Source organism: Aethalodelphis obliquidens, unplaced genomic scaffold (genome assembly GCF_003676395.1).
Source record: "Aethalodelphis obliquidens isolate GAN/ISIS:26980383/991018 unplaced genomic scaffold, ASM367639v1 scaffold3, whole genome shotgun sequence".
Classification (NCBI taxonomy): domain Eukaryota; kingdom Metazoa; phylum Chordata; class Mammalia; order Artiodactyla; family Delphinidae; genus Aethalodelphis; species Aethalodelphis obliquidens.
In genome coordinates, this window is record NW_020837947.1 from 15,757,003 (window position 1) to 15,777,491 (window position 20,489).

At 40.2% G+C, this 20,489-nt stretch overlaps 1 protein-coding gene across 1 annotated transcript; it reads right to left on the reverse strand.

Moving 5' to 3' along the window:
• Nucleotides 1-545: 545 nt before the first annotated feature.
• Nucleotides 546-19,704, reverse strand: GINM1 (glycosylated integral membrane protein 1). The gene is made up of 8 exons (XM_027083665.1): nucleotides 19,553-19,704; nucleotides 15,097-15,156; nucleotides 14,830-14,926; nucleotides 9,383-9,534; nucleotides 8,677-8,833; nucleotides 8,000-8,133; nucleotides 6,469-6,632; nucleotides 546-1,282 (listed from the first exon to the last, which is right to left on the reverse strand). The coding sequence occupies exons 1-8, from the start codon at nucleotides 19,670-19,672 to the stop codon at nucleotides 1,171-1,173; spliced, it is 996 nt and encodes a 331-aa protein (XP_026939466.1). The 5' UTR covers nucleotides 19,673-19,704; the 3' UTR covers nucleotides 546-1,170.
• Nucleotides 19,705-20,489: the final 785 nt, after the last annotated feature.

Consider the following 20,489-nt stretch of genomic DNA (forward strand, 5'->3'; position numbering starts at 1 on the left):
GCAGCCCTGTGCCATAATTACTGCCCGCACGCCTGGAGCCTATGCTCTGCAACAAGAGAAGCCACCACAATGAGAAGCCCGCAACGAAGAGTAGGCCCCGCTGACCGCAACTAGAGAAAGCCTGCGTGCGGCAACGAAGACCCAACCCAGCCAAAAATAAATATTAAAAAAAAAAAAAACAGGCAGAATGAAACATCACTCCTTTACTGCCTTCATCTTTCCTCCACACATACTTCCATTTAGCCAAAATCTAAGGTGGTTGGTCTTAAAAACGAGTCATTTCTTTTTTGAGTAATGTGTTTTAAATGATGGGTTGCAATCAAAAGAAGAATTTTAATAAGTATTATATGTCCTAGATCACATTGTAAAATATACGTCAATTTGGGTGATGGTTAAACACTATTGTAGGGTAAATAAGATTATATTTAGAACCACAAGAGCAAAGGCACGTTGTAATTCCCTGATATTGATGGACTCATTAACTGATGTGAGCCTTGGTTTCAGCCAGTGTTATGTGAAAGCAGCTATTATATATAAGTAACTCGCACGTGAGCAAAATTTTTATTCCAAAAAGATTGTACTTTTTTCTTCAAAAAAATTTATTTTTAGAGTGAGAACATGTCACTGTTTTAAAATCCTGGTTCATTCAAGGTAAGTAGTCTTGGTACAGGATACAATTAAATCATGATATACTTCAGTGATTTTATACTGAGTCACATACTTAATATTAAGGCACATTGTACTCAATAAAAAAATAAGTGTTAAGTTCTTGAGCTTTTAAATTAGAATTTCATAAAGTGCTTTTCATAAAGTCTTATATATTATAGCAATTAAGTGTATATAATTTCATTAACAAAGGCACCTTGAAAAGTATTGGCACATGGCATTTTGTCTTGCCTTTTTTTTTTTTTTTTGGTAGTTTCAAAGTTTCTTCACATCTTCTCTTCCATTTCATTTAAATTTTCTTTAATAACTCACCATCTGAACAGCCAGCCCCATTAATAAGGTGAACTTCAACTATCACTTTAAAGGTCAAGTTTTAGGCAGTTTTAGGAGTTTAGCAATTTCTTTACTGTACAAACTGATTCCTAACGATTTAAAGAAAATTATATTCGAGTGGCAAATTTGAACCAATAGACTAATTCTGAGTCCATGATTTGAGATGGTGTGTTAAACACATGTTTTATCTTCAGGGTTTTCTGCTGTTTTCTCAGTACCATCTGGATATAAGTTGACAGCTGTCACAGGCATAACATTCACTTTATCCAACTGAAGAATTCCTCTGAAATAAAAAATTAAAATTAAAGTAAGATAGGGTTACTTCGAGGTTATAATTAAATATATACCTGATGTTAGGTAATTTTGCTTCATTTAGTTTATGATGGTTATATAAATCCTAAGTCCAAAGTTCACTTTAACCAAACTGACTGAGGGAACAGAAAGGAATAAGAGGAAGTTCTTTACCTGGTACTGTAGGAGATGACAGGGTAAGTTACAGATCTCCAAGGCAAACAGAGTCCTAGATTTGCACAAGTTGGGCAAAAAGACTAGGCCCAGGCATCTTTCTAACCAGTACTCCAGTGGAACGCAACCTTAGATCTTTAGACAGCATTTCTCCTTCTGTTACTAAAATACCTGACCAGGGAGATCTTTGGATTGGATCCAAAACCCTGTATTGCAAGCTCAGTATTACCCTAATTGGAATGTAAACAGAAGTTGTTTATAGACCTGAACAAGCTGATTCTGAAGTTCACAAGGGAGAAACTGCAAGAATAGCTGTCCCATTTTTTTTAAAAAGAACAATGCAGAGAAGAGACAGTTGCCCTAACCAGCTAGCAGAGAATTTATTAAAACACTTTATTAAATTAAAACCATACCATGCTACTAAAAAAAAAAAAAAAAAAACTATGCTACTGGCACAGGAATAGACTAGATCACTGGAAGAAGAGAGTCCAGAAACACGGGAATTTAGTTCATAATATAAGGTAATATTCCAAGTCAATGGGCAATAGAACAATGGCCTCTCTGGGAAGCAAAATCAACTAGCTCAAACAATACACAAAAGTGATGGTAAAAACTAAGTTTTAAGAAAACAATGTAATTTTAAGATGGGAAAGGTCTATTTGAGAAAAAATTAAATCCTAGAAGCCATAAAGGGAAAACATGAATTGCCCTGACCCCAAATTTAAAATTTCTGCATGACACGGAATACCATAAATAAAAGCAAAAGACAAATCATAGTCTGGGATTTAAAAATATACATAAAGTCTCCCTGGTGGCGCAGTGGTTGAGAGTCTGCCTGCCGATGCAGGGGACGTGGGTTCGTGCCCCGGTCTGGGAGGATCCCACATGCCGCGGAGCGGCTGGGCCCATAAGCCATGGCCGCTGAGCCTGCACGTCCAGAGCCTGTGCTCTGCAACGGGAGGGGCCGCGGCGGTGAGAGGCCCGCGTACCGCAAAAAAAAATAATAAAAATATACATATACATATATCTGCAATACATATCATGTATGTATAACAGACAAAGGAGTCCTACATGTTAATGATTACAAAAGGCAATACAACTGAAAAATGGGCAAAGGTTCTAAACAGGCATGTCACAGGAGAAATATATACAGCTAAGCATCACAAAGATGCTAGACTTAGCTAGACCTAGACTAGTAAAGATGGTAGTAAGAAGAAAATGGAAATTAAAATGAGATTTTTGTCCACAGTATAAAAAGCAAAAAAGATTGCTATCAGGTGTTGAGAAGATGTTAAATACATGTACTCTGACCCAGTAATTTCACCTTTTAGGACTCTATCCTACATAAATATACATGTGCAAAGAGACATATGAACATTTAAGAATATACACTAGAGCATTATTGGAAGTAACATGAAATTGGAAATTACCTAAATGTCTAATGGAGGAATGGTTATATTATGGCATACCCATACTGTGAACACTATGCAGCAATAAAAAGTAAGTCCATATATGTATTGATAGGAAAAGATCTTAAGCCCATGGTTACCAAACTGCACTGAGACCCCTGGCATGGCTCACAGAGGTGCTACAGAATATTTAAAAATTTCAAGACTTCTTCAAACAGAGAAAGAGAAATATCGTGTGATATTGCTTATATGCAGAATCTTAAAAGAAATGATACAAATGATCGTATTTACAAAACAGAAACGGACTCACAGACTTAGAGAATGAACTTATGCTTACCGGAGGGGAAGGGTGGAGGGAAGGCACAGTTAGGGAGTTTGGGATTGACATGTACACACGGCTATATTTAAAAAGAATAACCAACAAGGACCTACTGTATAGCACAGGGAACTCTGCTCAATGCTATGTGGCAGCCTGGATGGGAGGGGAGTCTGGGGAGAATGGATACCTGTATATGTATGACTGAGTCACTTTGCTGTGCACCTGAAACTACCACAACATTGTTAATCGGCTATACTCCAATATAAAAAAAAAAGTTAAAAAAATTCAAGGGCTTGCCTGGTGGCGCAGTGGTTGAGAGTCCGCCTGCCGATGCAGGGGACACGGGTTCGTGCCCCGGTCCGGGAAGATCCCACATGCCGCGGAGCGGCTGGGCCCGTGAGCCATGGTCGCTGGGCCTGCGCGTCCGGAGCCTGTGCTCTGCAACAGGCGAGGCCACGACAGTGAGAGGCCCGCATACCGCAAAAAAAAAAAAGAAAAAAAAAGAAAATTCTAGACTTTATGTGTAATACTAGCTTGATGGTAGTTCACGATTTTAACATTACATTGTACTACACATTCTTTTTTCAATGAGGTCCCATCTTTGCAAAGCTGGATTTTGGACAGTTATTGTGATAAAAAGCAAATACAGTACAAAAAACTAATGTTGAATGGGAAATGAGGGTGGCAGTGTCCAATCTGATTCTAAGATATGAGTATTGTGTAGTGCCCTGTAGGTACACAATCCCATTGGTAAGTTAAGAAACAAAAAATATTTTTTCTTTCAATTTTATTTCTGGCCTAGCTAAGGGCACCAAGAAAAAATTCCTGGCACACTTGAGTGCTATGAACCAAGAAAGTTTGGGAACCTCTGTTATAAGTGAGTAATACAATTTGTGGGACAGTTAAGAGTCTAGATTGATAAACAATTATAAGTATCTAGTATACAATTACATCAATACACAGAATTTGGATAAAAGATGCATACCCAAACAGTTAACAATTACGACCTCTAGATACAAGAATTAAAGAACAGGGAAGTGAAAAGGTACTTTTAACTTTCTGTATTGATAAAATTTCTACTACCAGAAAGAATCCTCAGTACAATTGCCAATGATAGAGTATACTGAAAATTAGTTTTTAATTTTACATTGCATTTTTTCACACAGAGGAGCCCATGATAAATAAAACATTTGGTAAAAGAACCATTTAAAAATTTACAACACTGTTTTCTATGTAGATTTGCATAATAAAGATAAAAAAAAAAGTCCTGAGCTTCCTGGCAGTCAAAGGAAAAAGGAAGAAACTATTAAGTTATAGAATTTTCATTATCAGGAAGAAATGGGAAATGGGAATTCTCCAGGGGAAACACAAACTAAAAGGTGGGAGGGGCACTAATATTTCTTTACTCTCATTTGCTCTGTTTGTATTATGACTTTGACCTCTAACAATCCTTTAAGGGAGGCATTAGCTCAGTGTTACACATGAAGAAATGGAAATTTTGAAGACCTCTTGACAAGCAAGTGGAAAAAAAGCAAATGTTTAAATTGGGTCTATTTTTTTTTTTTTTTTTTTTTTTTTGCGGTACGCGGGCCTCTCACTGTTGTGGCCTCTCCTGTTGCGGAGCACAGGCTCCGGACGCGCAGGCTCAGCGGCCATGGCTCAGGAGCCCAGCCGCTCCGCGGCATGTGGGATCTTCCCGGACCAGGGCACGAACCCGCGTCCCCTGCATCAGTAGGCGGACTCTCAACCACTGCGCCACCAGGGAAGCCCTGGGTCTATTTTTTTAAAAAAATAAATCCTATGGTCTTCTCCACATAGTCCAATGTAATTTAGCTAAGCCAAAAATTGTGGTCATCAAGCTTCCCTGGTGGTGTAGTGGTTAAGAATCCACCTGCCAATGCAGGGGACATGGGTTCGATAACTGGTCCGGGAAGATCCCACATGCCGCGGAACAAATAAGCCCGTGCGCCACAACTACTGAGCCTGGGCTCTAGAGCCTGCGAGCCACAACTACTGAGCCCGTGTGCCACAACTACTGAAGACCGCGCGCCTAGAGCCCGTGCTCCGCAACAAGAGAAGCCACTGCAATGAGAAGGCTGCGCACCGCAATAAGGAGTGGCCCCCGCTCGCTGCAACCAGAGAACAGCTCGCGCGCAGCAAGGAAGACCCAGTGCAGCCAAAAATAAAATAAATAAAAATTTAAAAAAAAATTGTCATCTCTATTGAGATTTACTTCTAGTAAGACTAAAATGACTATTTAACTTGTAAAAATGCCAACAATAAATTCATAAAATAATTTCTTACAGTTAAAAAAAAAAATCAAGCTGTACAGAAGGGGAAAAAGGGAAGGTTCTCTCCACTCCTGCTCTCATTCTCACTTATTAGACACAACATCTCCCTTGTCATTCTGGAAATCTTCTGTGCATTTATATACATATACACGTACTTTTTTTTTACCCAAATTGGATGATACCATTAGGCAACTTTTTTCCCCATCTAATACATCTTGGACTTCTTCCTTTTATTTATTTATTTATTTATTTATCTGCGGTACGCGGGCCTCTCACTGCTGTGGCCTCTCCCGTTGTGGACCACAGGCTCCGGACGCGCAGGCTCAGCGGCCATGGCTCACAGGCCCAGCCTCCGCAGCATGTGGGATCCTCCCAGACCGGGGCACGAACCCGTGTCCCCTGCATCGGCAGGCGGACTCTCAACCACTGCGCCACCAGGGAAGCCTGGACTTCTTCCTTTTATAAGCCACACAGAATCCCACTGCATGTGTGAACCATTAGCTATCAACCTCCACCTATAAACAGTTCAGAGGTTTCCTCTTTTGCTTTTGTTTTTTGTTACAAGCAGTGCTGCCGTGAATATCCTGTTAGTCTTCAAAAATTTACTTCATTTTAAATTGATACTTTGGGGTTGAAAATAGTGAAGCCCTCGTTTCATTTCTTTCTTATTATACACATTGCCATTTTCCATTATAGAGATTTGTTTCCTTTCTCTCTCTAATAAACTAAGTTCTTACACAGCAGAGTTTGTCCTATCCACATATGAATTCCCAAGACAAGTGTCTTGACCATAATAGGTATCTAATAAATGTCTTTTAATTTTGCTAACGTTGAAAGATGGGCTAGAGCAAAAAACGATGTTATTTTCCCTCCCAATTCTCTTATCCTTCCTAATGTTTATATTTTCCACTCTGAAATAGAGTAAATACAACTACTTTTTAATCATTAAAAATACTAAAATTGATCCAAAATAAGAAATACTTACTTGTATTCACAAACTGGGAAAAGCACCTTTAAGATGGTTATTACTATAACTGCTCCTATAATTCCAACCACCATGACATTCAAAAACATAAAGAATACTGGGAAAACACTACACCAGAACCTGCACAGATCTTTTCTGAACTTTTCCATCCACTGACACATCACCTTTAAAAAAAAAAGGGTTTTGATTAGATATGCAAGTTTCATTTGAGCTCTAAGAAACTTTAAAAATTATGTTCTAGTTTTGGGTGATGATAACATTATATACCTTGACTGTGGTGGTGGTTACATGGGCGTCTACACTTGTCAAAACTTATCTAACTGTACATTTTAAGTGGGTGCATTTTATTTTTAAATGTACCTCAGTTATTTACAATTTAAAAAATTATGCAAAACAGGCACAGAAATGTTGCTATACTTTACAATTATTTACACTGCTGTCTAACTGTAAACCAAGTGAAAATAATTGCTAATTGACAAGAAGAAGGCTAGTCCACTTACATAAAATGGACCCGTCATCTATGTGTTTCCAATATTTGGAGGACAAGAGACGGAGAGACAGAGAAACATATCAGTCGCTTTTGAAACAGACGGGGCATTCACTGTGCACAAAACCTATTTCTGTACTTAAACAGTGACAGAAGAAACTCAGGTGTGCTTTGACGGCATGGGCTTTGAAGAGTCTGTTCTTGGGCTTCCTTGCTCTGAAGGAGATGGGGCAGACAGTGAGGGCGCTAGAGTTCAGGCAGCACAAAGTGACCCCACGTAAGCAGTCCTAACCTTCAGTGAGAATCTCTTCAAAGAATCATTTTGACTAACCACAGATCCTGCTCATTTAAATGTAGATTATTCCGAGTGAGGGGCCTAGCTAACATAGAGATTCCAGGATACTCTCTCTGAACCCAGAATATCTTCCCAGTCAGCAGTATAAGGTCACTAAGAATATACAAGTCCCTAACGGTGCCAGCGCGTATTTACATTTGCACCCATCCTATTTCAGTCCTCACAACAACCTGACGAGAAAGGCATCACTTTACGGACCTTTGTTGTACGGATAAAGGAAAAGGTTAGAGAGGCTAGGAACTTGTCCAAGATGACACAACTAGTGAGTGGCAGAAGCAGGATTCAAACCTAGGCAGTCTGATTCCAGAAAGTACACTCTTAACCAAGTGTGCTTAGTCACTGCACACGGTCCTGAGGGGACCATGCATGTGTGTTTGTGTTAGAAGTCACAGAATACTAACAGACAAATGGGGACATGAGAAAGCCTCTGAAACGGAAGATCCCAAACAAAATGAAATCTAATGCCTTAATCATCATTATCTGACTACATTACTAAGTGAAACTTGAAAAGGAAGACAGGAATACCTAAAAATACCACAGTAAAACAGTGCTGAGTTCATTATTAACAACATCCCATGGATCCAATCCTCATGGTTTCCACCTCATTTTAAATGCTGACATTTATTTTCTTTACCATAATCATAAATGCTTGTAGTATGTATAAAGAGAACCCCAAACGCCCGATTTACCTTATACGAAGACGGAGGCTCTGCTCTGAGAGGAGTTTCAGGTAATTTGCCAGGTAAAGCATCTTCATTTACAGTGGTTTCCACATTCCTGATAAGATACTGGCTGGTGGTCTGCAATGAACTAACACTTTCTCCTGAGGAGGAAGAGCCAGGTTACCAAAATGCTAGGCATATGCTGGTGTCCCTCCCACCAGTCCTAAGACTACTACACCAGTAACATTTCAGATAGCAAGAACACACATTTTTCCAGGGGAGAAAAACAAACATTTGATTGTTTAGCTTTAAATGCCAGAAAGGAACCCCAAATTTAGACAGTTAACAGGGAGCTACAGCAGTTATGATTCTGTCACACAGAAAGTCAAATTTTTTCAAGTTCTGTGTTTCAGTGGGAAAAATGGATACTTCCTCCTCTAAATGAACTTAAATGAATGACATTCTTATTATGTATTTTGTGATGATTACCCAGAGTAAGAGTAGATAGATGATTACAGCAAAATGTCACTCTGTAATCAGCATTGATCACATTCTGCCAAGTCCTCAAATGGATATATAAAGCAATACATGTTACAAAGCATTTTTAAGAGAAGCTTACTTCGAAACATATTAATTATGATTAAAAAGTTACCAACTAAAGAAATAATTACCTTAACACTTTAAATAATGGTATTTTAAAGTACCTTTTTTGGAGAGGTTGGGAAGGGTAAATAAAATGTCACTGTCTCGGGAAATCGAGTACAGCATGCTTTCTTCCAAAGGCAGGGTGTAGTTTGAACGTCTGAGTATTCCCTGATTCTTAACTAAAATATCTATCTCAGTAACGTCCTTCTGTTGAGCCTATGAGAAAATATAAGCAACTCTTTACTTTAAATAATGGCACAAGCTGGTAAGAAACTAAGACTGAATTTTCCTCCCTGATTTCTGAAACTAAAAACCTTGTCCTAGTCACACACAATTCCTCTTTCTCCCCCCCCCCACTTTAAGGCATTTAATTTGCAACTTTAATCACACTCCTGTGTGCTCACTATTAGAGGCTCGCTCTCAGTTCCATTTCATTGACTTAGAGAGACTTAGCCAGAGGAAATGGCAGCAGAGCTACGAACCAAATTCAATCTCTTCACTTACTTGCTCTGTTTAATGATGTTTACTATATTTTAAAGTGATATAAACATGTATGAATAAACATGTATGAATATGATCTTTTTTAAAATTAAGACTTCAAATGCTAAACAAGTAAAAAATTCTGAGTGACTGGATACACGCAACACTAACGTAACTTTGTTCCTTATTAAGTCAGAAATAAATAGTAAAATAACTGAACACATGCATAACACCGAGCACAAATCTTTATAATTTAATTCTCAATTAGTAAGCATACTATCTTACTTGTTTTCCATCAATCTCTACTACCTCTTCTTGAACGACAATTAGTTGCAAACTGGAACCAGATGTCATAGGCCACTCATGAACTAAAATCCTTACACTGACAATTCCAGAATATCCTTTTTCCTCCAAATTTTCCAGATTTTCATTCTTCACTATAAAAAAAAAGTAGTGACAGCTCTGAACAAAAGTTGCCACCAAGTCAGTTGCTGCATTTGATTATTTTGATGACATTTACATGGAACGAGACAGTTGTATACCAATATCTTTGCCTTTCTTCATCTCTGACCTCATATTGATGCTTCAGATCTATGAAAACAAAGACAACTTGACAAATCCTTACAATCCTTATACTCATTTGAAAAGGGGAAAATGCTTGATGGCCTTTAGGTTTTGTACCGAACTCCACACTAGCCACGTCCTTCCTATTCTTTTATATACACTGTCAATGAGGAACCGACAAGGCGTTAACTATTTACAAAGCAGGCCAGAAGACACAGACAATCCGATGTTTTAGCAAAGTGAGCACGTTCATCCATCCAGTCATTCGTTCACAAAATCCAGTGATAGAAGGGGCCCAAGCAGTAAGGACACTTGAGGCTTTTCTCAATCCTGTCTCCAGTAAGCGACTCGTTACTGTTGGAGAGGTCAGGAATGGGGAAGAGAGTGGGAGAGCCCTTAATGACTCTCCACCAATGGACGATGGGGTAGGATCAGCTACCGGCCCTGCTCCTCTCTAGCTCAGAATCCCCACCCCACCCTGGCAGTGACGGGGTGTAGCAGTTGCAGCTGGCTTATAAAGCCAAGAAAGTGAAAGAGACAGAAAAAGATAAATCAATAGAAACCAACGAAACTGCTGCAAAAGAAGCATTTTGCTTCTATTCCTCAAATGTTATTGTCTGAGAATTACTTGCCAGAAAGGAACCCAGATGGAAATTCTGCATGCATATCCAGCTATTTAAAGTGATGCTGTGCCTTTGCAGAGCTGTTCCCTTGATCTAGAATGCTCTCCATGGGCTTCCCTGGTGGCGCAGTGGTTAAGAATCCGCCTGCCAATGCAGGGAACACGGGTTCGAGCCCTGGTCCGGGAAGATCCAACATGCTGCGGAGCAAGTAAGCCCGTGCACCACAACTACTGAGCCTGCGTTCCAGAGCCCACGAGCCACAACTCCTGAAGCCCAGGCGCCTACAGCCCGTGCTCTGCAACAAGAGAAACCACCGCAGTGCGAAGCCCGCGCACCGCAATGAAGAGGAGCCCCCGCTCACCGCAACTAGAGAGAAGCCCGCGCGCAGCAACTAAGACCCAACACAGCCAAACATAAATAAATAAATTAAATAAAGTTTTAAAAAATGTTATAGAATGCTCTCCATTATTCACTCTCCCCCCATACATTTTTAATAAACTCCTACTTGGGTAGTTCTAGATACCGTATCCCTACAATGCTGAGTTCATGCCTTTTTTTTTAAGCACTAACTTTCTCGTAGTGTAGCTCTTAGTTTAGAAACCTGTCTCCTCAACTAGGCTGAGTTCTTTGAGAGAATGCATGAAGTTTATTGTTCTACAGCCTTTGTGAATCAGTGATTCCACCCAGAATTATAAATACATAATTTAAAGTAAATATCCTATCATAAATTGTCAATAATGTTCAGACACCTGGTTGAGTGGTTCTAAATCCTAACTATGCATCAGAATCACCAGGGAACAGTATAGATGCCAGAGCCTCACTCTAATCTTAATAAATCAAAATCTCTGGGGGGTATAGACTAACATTTGTAATTTTTTAAACAGGTACAGATATTTTTTTTGAGAAACAAGTGGCCTAACCCTTGGTCTCAATCTTCCTTGACTTCTCTATTTCTGTTAATAAACCCACCCTTCTCCAACCTACCAAGGACAGGAATTACTAGGTTACCTTTGACTTCTTCACCCTCATCCTCTGTATCCAGTCAGTTGCTTCCTTTGGACCATTCCAAAGTATCTCCTATATTTGTCCTTTCCATCTCCACCTACCTCCCCACCCAATGTCTAGTTCATTAGCTACTTACTATTATGATACTTACCTATTCTCCCCTTCTGTAACCCCTCCCCCCTTCAAACCATTCACACCACAGCACCAGATTAATCTTACCATGACATGGTTTTGATTATAGTCTCCTTGTGCAAACGCCTTCAGCAGCGCCCCCATGACCTCTTTAGTGGTTCTCTGCCTGGTCCTCCTTCTTCAGGCTCGTTACAGTGTGCCCTCTCTCTAGTCTGCCTAACTTCCCTCACATCATCTGAGGCTCCTAACTGGAAAACGTCCCTTCTCTCGTGGTCCATGTCAGTGTTTTCACTGTTTACCCATCAGCCTCCCTCATGGAACAGTGGGCTCCTCGTCAGCCTAGTTGTATGCCCAAAGGCCAGTGCACGAGGACACAGATTCAATGCATGAGAAAATGCAGTCATATAAATACATCAAAGCAGGGACCCTTCAGGCTCCAAAGCTGGTACTGCTGCCGTAGAATAAAACTAATAAGAACAAAAGCCCTCCATATTCTGACTTTCCCTACTGAGGTAGACAGCTTTCCCAAAGGGCTCTCAATGACCCTTGCCTTCTGACGTTCACGCCCCTGTGTAACTGCCCCCTGCCGAGTGTGCGCTGGACCTAGTAACTTGTTTCTAACAAACAGAATACAGCAAAAGTGTTGGAACGTCACCTGTGTGATTAGATTATAAAAGACTCTGACTTGTGTCTTGCCGGTACTCTCTCCCTGACACTGTCTCTCGTACTCTCACTGATAAAGCCAGCTGCCATGTTGTGAGATACTCTACAGAGAGGCCATGTGGCATGGAAATGGGGGAGGCCTCCAGCTAACATCTTGTGAGGAACGGAGGCCTCAGTCCAACAGTTCACAAGCAACTACATCCTGTCAACAACCATGTGAGTGCGCTAGGAAGCGGGCCTCGCCAGTCGTGCCAGAGCCAGAGAGCCCAGCTAGGCCAAGCTCAGATTCTTGCCCTGCAAGAACTAGGAGATAATACTGACAAAGACTACTAACTTGGGGGTGAAATTGTTACACAGCAGTATAACTAATGTATCTACAAAGAAGAAATTTTTTTTAAAGAATTAAGCATAGAAGACTTTTTGTTGTAGTTGCATTTAATGTTTTAAAGATTCTTGTAACTGATAAGATAGGCTTTTACTTCCACTTTCAAGGAAACAAACCCTGTGCAACTGGGATGACTAGAAAGATGACTATAACAAATAAAGCAGCCAGACTGCACTCCACGTCAACTTCCTAATAAATATAGCATCAGTGGAATATTCTTCAAGCCAGTAATGGCTCTTCCTCTCCTAGCTATGATGGATTAGCTTGTAGCACACCAAGTCTCTCACTGAGAACCACTAGAAAACATGTAAAAAGATAAACACACAAACAGACACTCAAATCTGCACTAAAAAAATACTAAGGGGAATTCTTTAGGCAGAGGGAAAATAACCCCAGAGGGGAACACTGATATTCAGGAAGGAATGAAGAACAATGGAAAGGGTAACTGTGAGGGTGAACATAAATGAATACTGGACTACAGAAAACCATTAAGTATAATTATGTTGCTTAGTGTTTAAGAACCCAAAGAGTTAAAATGCATGACAATAGCAACACAAAAGCAAAAAGGGGGTAATTCCCTGGAGGTCCAGTGGTTAGGATTCAGTGCTTTCACTGCCATGGCCTGGGTTCAATTCCTGGTCGGGGAACTAAGATCTTGCAAGCCACGTGGTGCAGCCAAAAAAATAAAAATAAAATTTAAAAAAGCATAAAGGGAATCAATGGACTTTACATTTTCTAAGGGTCCTACATTGGTTGGGAAATGATAAAAGTACTAGTTTACTGATCTCAAGGGTAACCATTAAAAGAATAGTAAAATAATATAAAAACCAACAAGATAGAGGGGAACGATGAAACAAAAAGTAAATAACCCAGAAGAGGGCAAAAAAGGAGAAGAAAAAGAAACAGAACAGGTGAGACACAAATAGGAAACAAATAATTAAGAGAGAAGATCTAAATCCAAATACATTAGTTACTACATTAATGTAAATAAATTAAAATTCCAACTAAAGACAGATTGACAGCCTGGATTAAAAAAAAAAAAAGAAAGAAACCACAAGTATATGCTGCTTGTAAGACATTCACCTCAATTATAAGGACCCAGGAAGACTCCAAGAAGATGGAAAGATACCACAAAGCAATCCACGTCCCTCCCCCATGCCTGGCCAAAAAGCAGTGATTAGTAAAATAATACAGATAAAGCTGATTTTAAGGCAAGAACATCACTAGAGATAAATAAGGACATATTATAATGATAAATGAGTGGATTCACCAGGAAGACATAACAGCTCTAAATATGTATGGATTTAGTAATATTGTGTCACAATATATAAAGCAAACATTGACAAAACTGAAAGAACAGACAAATATACATAGTGGAGATTGAACATACCATTCTCAGTAATTGATAGGGCAAGGAAAGAAATAAACAAAAAAATCAGTAATTCCATAAAGGATTGAACACGATTAACAAATCTGACCTGACATATATAGAACATCATATCCAACTAATTACATAATTAACTTTTTTTCAAGTACACACAGAAAACAACATTTACTAAAACTGACCATCTGCTAAGCCATACAGCAAGTCTCTAACTTCAAAGGGTTAAAATTATACAGATTATATCTCTGATGACAGAGGTGGAATCAGAAAAAAAAAAAAAAAAAAAAATCCCAAAATGTTTGAAAATTAAGCAATATACTTCAAAATGACCCACAGGATAAGGAAATATCACAGCAAATAATTAGAAAACACCATGAATGGAATGATAATAAAGATATATAATGAATTAAGTATGGGATACAACTGCTCAGAGAAACATTTACTGCCTCAAATGCATATATTAAAACAGGTAATAGGAATACTATACAAATTTTTCATATCCTTTATTTCATTCAAATAATGGCACATTCCAATGTAACATATTTGCTTGTTTTTAAACAACTCAAGATTTTAAAAGGTTAAAAAGGAAAACATTATATGGACATAAAGGTGGAAGAATCAGAAAGACAAATCACTTTTCTCTTTATTTTTTACAACTGTGATAAGCACTCCTCTGAAGATTTTGTCTCTTGCTTGTAAATCTCCGTTTACTACCTCCAGGCACATTCTTACATTGTTATCAACCTACCAGACGTGAAGTTCCAAGCAATGCCAATCGCATGACAGAGAAAATGTGAATATGCCAGAAATATAAATATAAAGTAGGAAAAGAGTACACACAAGTGTTATTATATACTCTAGTAATGATGTGTAGTATTAATTTGAAATGGAAATATTTAACATCAAAGAATTGTGTTTCACTAATTTAGTATTATTAAAAATAGAACAATTACGGAAGTAATTTAGCAGTACTTACCTATCAAAGTCTGACAGCTTATTCGGGTTACACCACTATTTACAGGGAAGTCATTTACATATACCTGTCCACTCTCATAGGTTATGTTAAGAACAACCTTAAAATAAAGCAGCATATACATTAATTCCAATGGTTTACAAATGATGACAAACTCTTCATGTCAAAAATACATTATCTAACTAAATTGGATATATAGATAAAAAATAAAATAGGCTGCATGATACTTAGCTAAGTGATATAATAAAAACATAACCAAAAGAGACAAACCTGTTCTTTAGATGCCTCCCCATCATCTTCCAGGGTAGTTACATTAATTCTGATGCTGTCCTGCAAAACAAATATACAAATTGGGCAGGTGTGCGTTTCACAAACTGAGAATAACTCAGTTCTTTTTCTTCTCCCCTCAGTTATACTTATTGTATGATCACTTAAGGCAACATTAAAAGACCACTTTTAAAAACTCATCAATTTCATCCTTACAGCCTTTTAAATACCCTTCACAATTCCAATTTTTTATAAACTATATACTTTTCCACTTAATTATGAAATATATCACATATCTGAGCATATAAAATGCAAATATAGAGTTTAAAAGAAAAGATTAACACTCACATACTTACTACCTAGCTTAAAAACTAGAATGTCATCCACACCTTAGAAGTCCCCTGCATGACCTTTTCTGTCACATTCCCCTCATGCCCCTCAGAAGGAATCCCTATATTGTCTTCTATGTTAACATTTCTTGCTTTTCTTTATAGTTTAACTATCTGTATTATCTCTCTCTAAACAACATATTGTTGTTTATATGAGTGGAATAATATAATGTATTCTTCTGGAACTTCTTTCATTTAAAACTGTTATGTATGCAGCTGTAGACATTTATTTACAGCATTGTGTAATATGCCATCAAATTGTTACCGATTTACTTAACTGTCCCCTGTCAGTGGACATTTGAAATGTTTCCAACTCTATTGTTTTCATATACAAAGTTTCTCTAACCCTTCTTACATGTGTCCCCTAGTGCCCAAGGACAAGGTCTTTCAGTGCACAGCTTCAGTGCCTCTCAAGGTATGCTCAAAAGCACTCTGCTCAAATATTTAAGTTTACTCATGGCATGCTTACTACAGACAAGAAAGCATTATTCTAAGTAATCAGGGTCACAGGAACTATGATTTGTTATCTGTAAATCAAATTCTTTCCTAAATGTATTCACAGACAGACATTGTTATCACAGAATGAAAACAAGACTCCTCTTAAATACTTTTTTTGTGAGGGTATTCTTAATTTTGAAAAGACAAAAATTATTCCAAACATCAAACCAATATACAAGTGTATTTCTTGGCACTGTGCGCAACTCCAATACTTTATATATTTCTAACAAATGAGAGACCAAGACTGAGTGATTTTATGAGATTGGCTTGATTCCTGGGACAACCTGAGGAACAGGATTCTAACATGTAAATTCATACCATTTATTCAGGATGACTTTGGTACACTTCCCAACTCCCATAGGAGCCCAGGAAGCTTTAGGACTAGTGATTCCTCAGATCCAGCCTGGCTTTCTCCTGGCCCACGCTTATCTAGAATTAAGTGTGGGCTAGAACAAATAAACTCATCTCTAGAACAAACTAACATTCAATAAATCATCAAGTTGGTGGCTATATTGTTTTATGCCCAAATTCCAGCCAAGAATTCATTCCTCTTTTCAAACTAGAGGATCTGTTTGAAAACTGTAGACTATAGTGCTCTTCTAATAGCCCAGAGATAACCGTCCACTCATGGTGTTATGAGAAACCTTTTTATAGCTTCTGCCTTTCAAGTAGAGAACATACACTATATTGTGAGTAATTTATTGCACTTACATACATCATTTGCCCAGTAGAAATATGCGGTATGTAAAAGACAATTAGCAGACTGTATAGCGCACTATATTTTCCAGAAAACTAACTTCAATTAAATTCCTTTTGACCCTCTTGAATGATTTCATATCAGGGGAAACTCTCATCCCTTACTGCCTCCTGACCCAAAGTTCAGAGCCAGCATATTTCTTGTTCTTCCTGAGAGCCTCTGACTGAACTGAAAGTTCAGGCTTGTCAGCCAGGGCAGTGTATGCTTAGAAAGTGAGTGGCAGAACTGAAGTTTCTCCCCACTCATTTTCAATTCTCCTCTAATTCCTTCACTCACAAGTGCCCATCTGGAACAAAATGGCTTCCTAAGGACAAAGGTAATAGATACCTGGTTTAAAATAAGTCTGAGGGAAATACATGAAATACTTACACATATAAGAAAATAAGTGTCCTCTGGATGCCTCCCTCTCTTTGGGGACCAAGTCATTTTAATATTAGAAGAATGTACTGTAAATTTTTTTTTATTTCACAATCTTTGTAACAACTTTTCCCCAAATTTTTTAAAATTTCACAATCTGTGTAACCTCAACTTCTGACAACTACATGTGTAAACAAAACATAAAATGCGGGACTTCCCTGGCGTCGCAGTAGTTAAGAATCCACCTGCCAATGCAGGGGACACGGGTTCGAGCCCTGGTCTGGGAAGATCCCACATGCTGCGGAGCAACTAAGCCCATGTACCACAACTACTGAGCCTGCGCTCTAGAGCCTGAGAGCCACAACTACTGACCCTGCGTGCCACAGCTACTGAAGCCCGCGTGCCTAGAGCCCGTGCTCCACAACAAGAGAAGCCACTGCAATGCAAAGCCCGTGCACTGCAACGAAGAGTAGTCCCGGCTCACCGCAACAAGAGAAAGCCCGCGCTCAGCAACGAAGACCCAATGCAGCCAAAAATAAATAAATAAATTTATTTTTAAAAAAACACAACAGAAAAATGCTTATAACACAATAAATATGAGTCACTGAAGAGATACAAGGAGAATTTTTCTGACTTCAACCAGTTTTCTTACAGTTAGGTCAGGCTGGATACAAAGATGAACAAATGAACAGATGTGTGTAGTAAAACATAAATGGTAGTTTAAGTTGGCATTATTCAATACGGTATCCACTAACCACATGTGGCTATTCATGTTTAAGTTAATTAAAACTAAATAACATTTTAAAAACTCAGTTCCTCAATCACACTGGCCACATTTCAAATACTCAGTAACCACAGTAGTCTAGTGGCTACTGTAATGGGGAGAGCAGACATACACCATCACTGCACAAAGGTCAACTGGACAGCTCCTATCAAATATGCATGACCACTGTAAAATTCTTTCAAATGTTCTGTACATTAAAAATTTTTCACAGTAAAACTTTGTGAGATCAAGAGGCCTCAGTTTCCCATATACACCTTTCCAAGGAATGAGATTCTCCTTCTAGTTGCACACCATTCATTTAACCTATGAAATTCTGAGTGTAGATCTGGACCTTCCAAAAGTAGAAAGAAGTCATAAGGAGAACTGAAATGATGAACTCACTACGAGCCCCACGGTGTGGTGTATTTTCAGCTTGCAGTCTAAATGCATTTTTTTTTCATATTATAGGAACAGACTCAAATGTCTTTCGGGTTCATAAATAACTATGATGAATCTTTAAAATCTGGAAAAGGGAAAAACAATGTCTCTATTTCCAGAACTCTAGGAATTATTTCATTTTTATTTGGTCTCTTGATCTCACAACCATATTTCTGAACAGCTGCAACTGTGGTCCACATACTTCAGATATAAGTGGTTCTTAGAGCTTGGGATGCTGTGGCTTCTTGGAATGTCCCAAGAGAACTGAAACTAAGATATGCTATTATTCTACCCAGGAAGGGTAACGTCGTAACCCTCACCCCTGAATTTTGAGCATTCAAGTCTTGATATAGTAAGAAAAGGCGCACCTATGTCATTTCTTTTCATTCTGGGAAAATCGCATTTTAAAGTCTTCAGACGCTTCCCTACCACACATTGAATTAATGAAAGGCAAATACTGGTTAATTCCACCCGGCCAAAGCAGTAAGAACCAGCCACCCTTCAGGACAAGCATGCAGTGGTCCCTAAACTTTAGCCGACCTCGGGATCACCTGGAGGGCTTGCAGCAACAGACCGCTGGGTCCCCACCCTAGAGCTTCTGATTAGCGCGTTTCTGCCAGGTTCCCAGGGGATGCTGGTGCAGCTGGTTCCACCGCGCTCGAAGATCAACTCCTCTAACAACTCCCGCCAAAGGGACGACGTCGGGGTCAGCGTTGGCCTGCAGCCTCCCTCCCTCTCCGGCCCAGCGACCCGGCTGGCGTGCACCCGGAGCCCTGCACGCCGGGGGAAGGCAGGCATTCCTTCCCGCCGCCGGCCGGGGCAGACAGGTGGCCCGGAAACGCTCGCGCTCGCTCTCAACTGAGCAACTTCCACGTTTCCCCAGCACTTCAACACTGCCTCGCCCCAGAGCCCGGCTCTTTAGGCGCCATTACAAAAGGCTGAGATCACTAGTGATCCGCTACTTTCGACGGCACACCCCCATCAGGACTGCAACTGCCTGGACTGCCGCAACAATCGGGTTCGCTGCGCCGCGCTGAACCTCAAACTGAAGAGCCTCTTTTGCGCTCTCGCCTCCCCCATCCCCTGCCGCCTCCATTTCCTTGGCTGCTTCTCCCCACTCCCGCTTTGGGGGCCCGGCCCCCAGACCACGGCCTGCCCGCCGGAGGTGGGAGGCGTCGATGGGGACGCCGCAGTCCCACGTCCCCGGTCCCGGCTTCTCCTGAGGATCCCGGCAGAGCCGCGTCCGCCGTGCCCTACCTTCGGGGCTCGGGGCAACAGCGTCGGCTCAAAGGTGCCCGTCGTCAGCCAGCCGGTGACTGGCAGCGCCGCGACGATGAGCAGCCGGAGGGCGAGCGGCGCCCGCGGAGCGCCCTCCATCTTGGACAGGCCGGCGGCGGGCGGCTGGCGTTGGGGGCGGTTCGGGGGCGGCTGGGAGGCGAGGGCCAAGCTGGCCCGAGGGGCGGGGCCTTTACGAGGGGAGGGGATTGGAGGGGCGGGGCGGGGGCGGGGAGAAGGTGGGGCGGGACCCGGAAGGCTCCGAGAGCTGCGGAGGTCTAGGCCTCCGGGCCGCGGAGCAACGTTCCGGGGCGGAATCAAGTCAACAGAAGGTCTGATTCCGTCATTAGACCGGCACTCTGATTTGGAGAGAGTTTCCTCACCTAAAAGAGTGTAAACATTTTCATTGCCATTACTTTTGAATCAGTATATACTGTATGTGTACATAGGTATGTCTCTGTGTGTATATATTTACATATATCTACAAAGTGAAAATAGTGGTAATGTATCAGAACGCTGTTGTACAAGAAAATAAGGTATATCACGTTTAGAGGGGCAGATTTATTAAATCGGTACTTCTCACCATGGTTGCACTTGGTAATTGCCTGAGCACTTTTAAAAATTACTGATTCTGGTATCTTCTGGGACACCTGAGTTTCTGATTTACTTTGGGCAGCTACTTGGGCACTGGTAGTTTTTAAAGTTCCCCAGTGATTTACTGTGACAAGGTTGAGGATCAACCCCACATTAAGTTCAACACTCAGCGGATCGCTGGAGACGCGAGGGAACAACACTCCACTGGAAGCCAGGCCACCTGGGCTCTCAGGACTTTTCTAGTGAGCTTATTAAAATCTATAAATTGAAGATGATAGATTTTCTTCCCTCTTTAAGATTAAAAAAATAATTTTCTTTTTGATGA

Bases quoted from the DNA above. Each gene is read 5' to 3' on its own strand.
- GINM1 (XM_027083665.1), bottom strand. From the start codon at position 19,672: ATGGAGGGCGCTCCGCGGGCGCCGCTCGCCCTCCGGCTGCTCATCGTC. The intron at 15,157-19,552 runs GTAGGGCACGGC...TTTGTTTTGCAG, and splicing joins TGTTGCCCCGAGCCCCGAAG to GACAGCATCAGAATTAATGT. The intron at 14,927-15,096 runs GTTTGTCTCTTT...CTTTATTTTAAG, and splicing joins GGGAGGCATCTAAAGAACAG to GTTGTTCTTAACATAACCTA.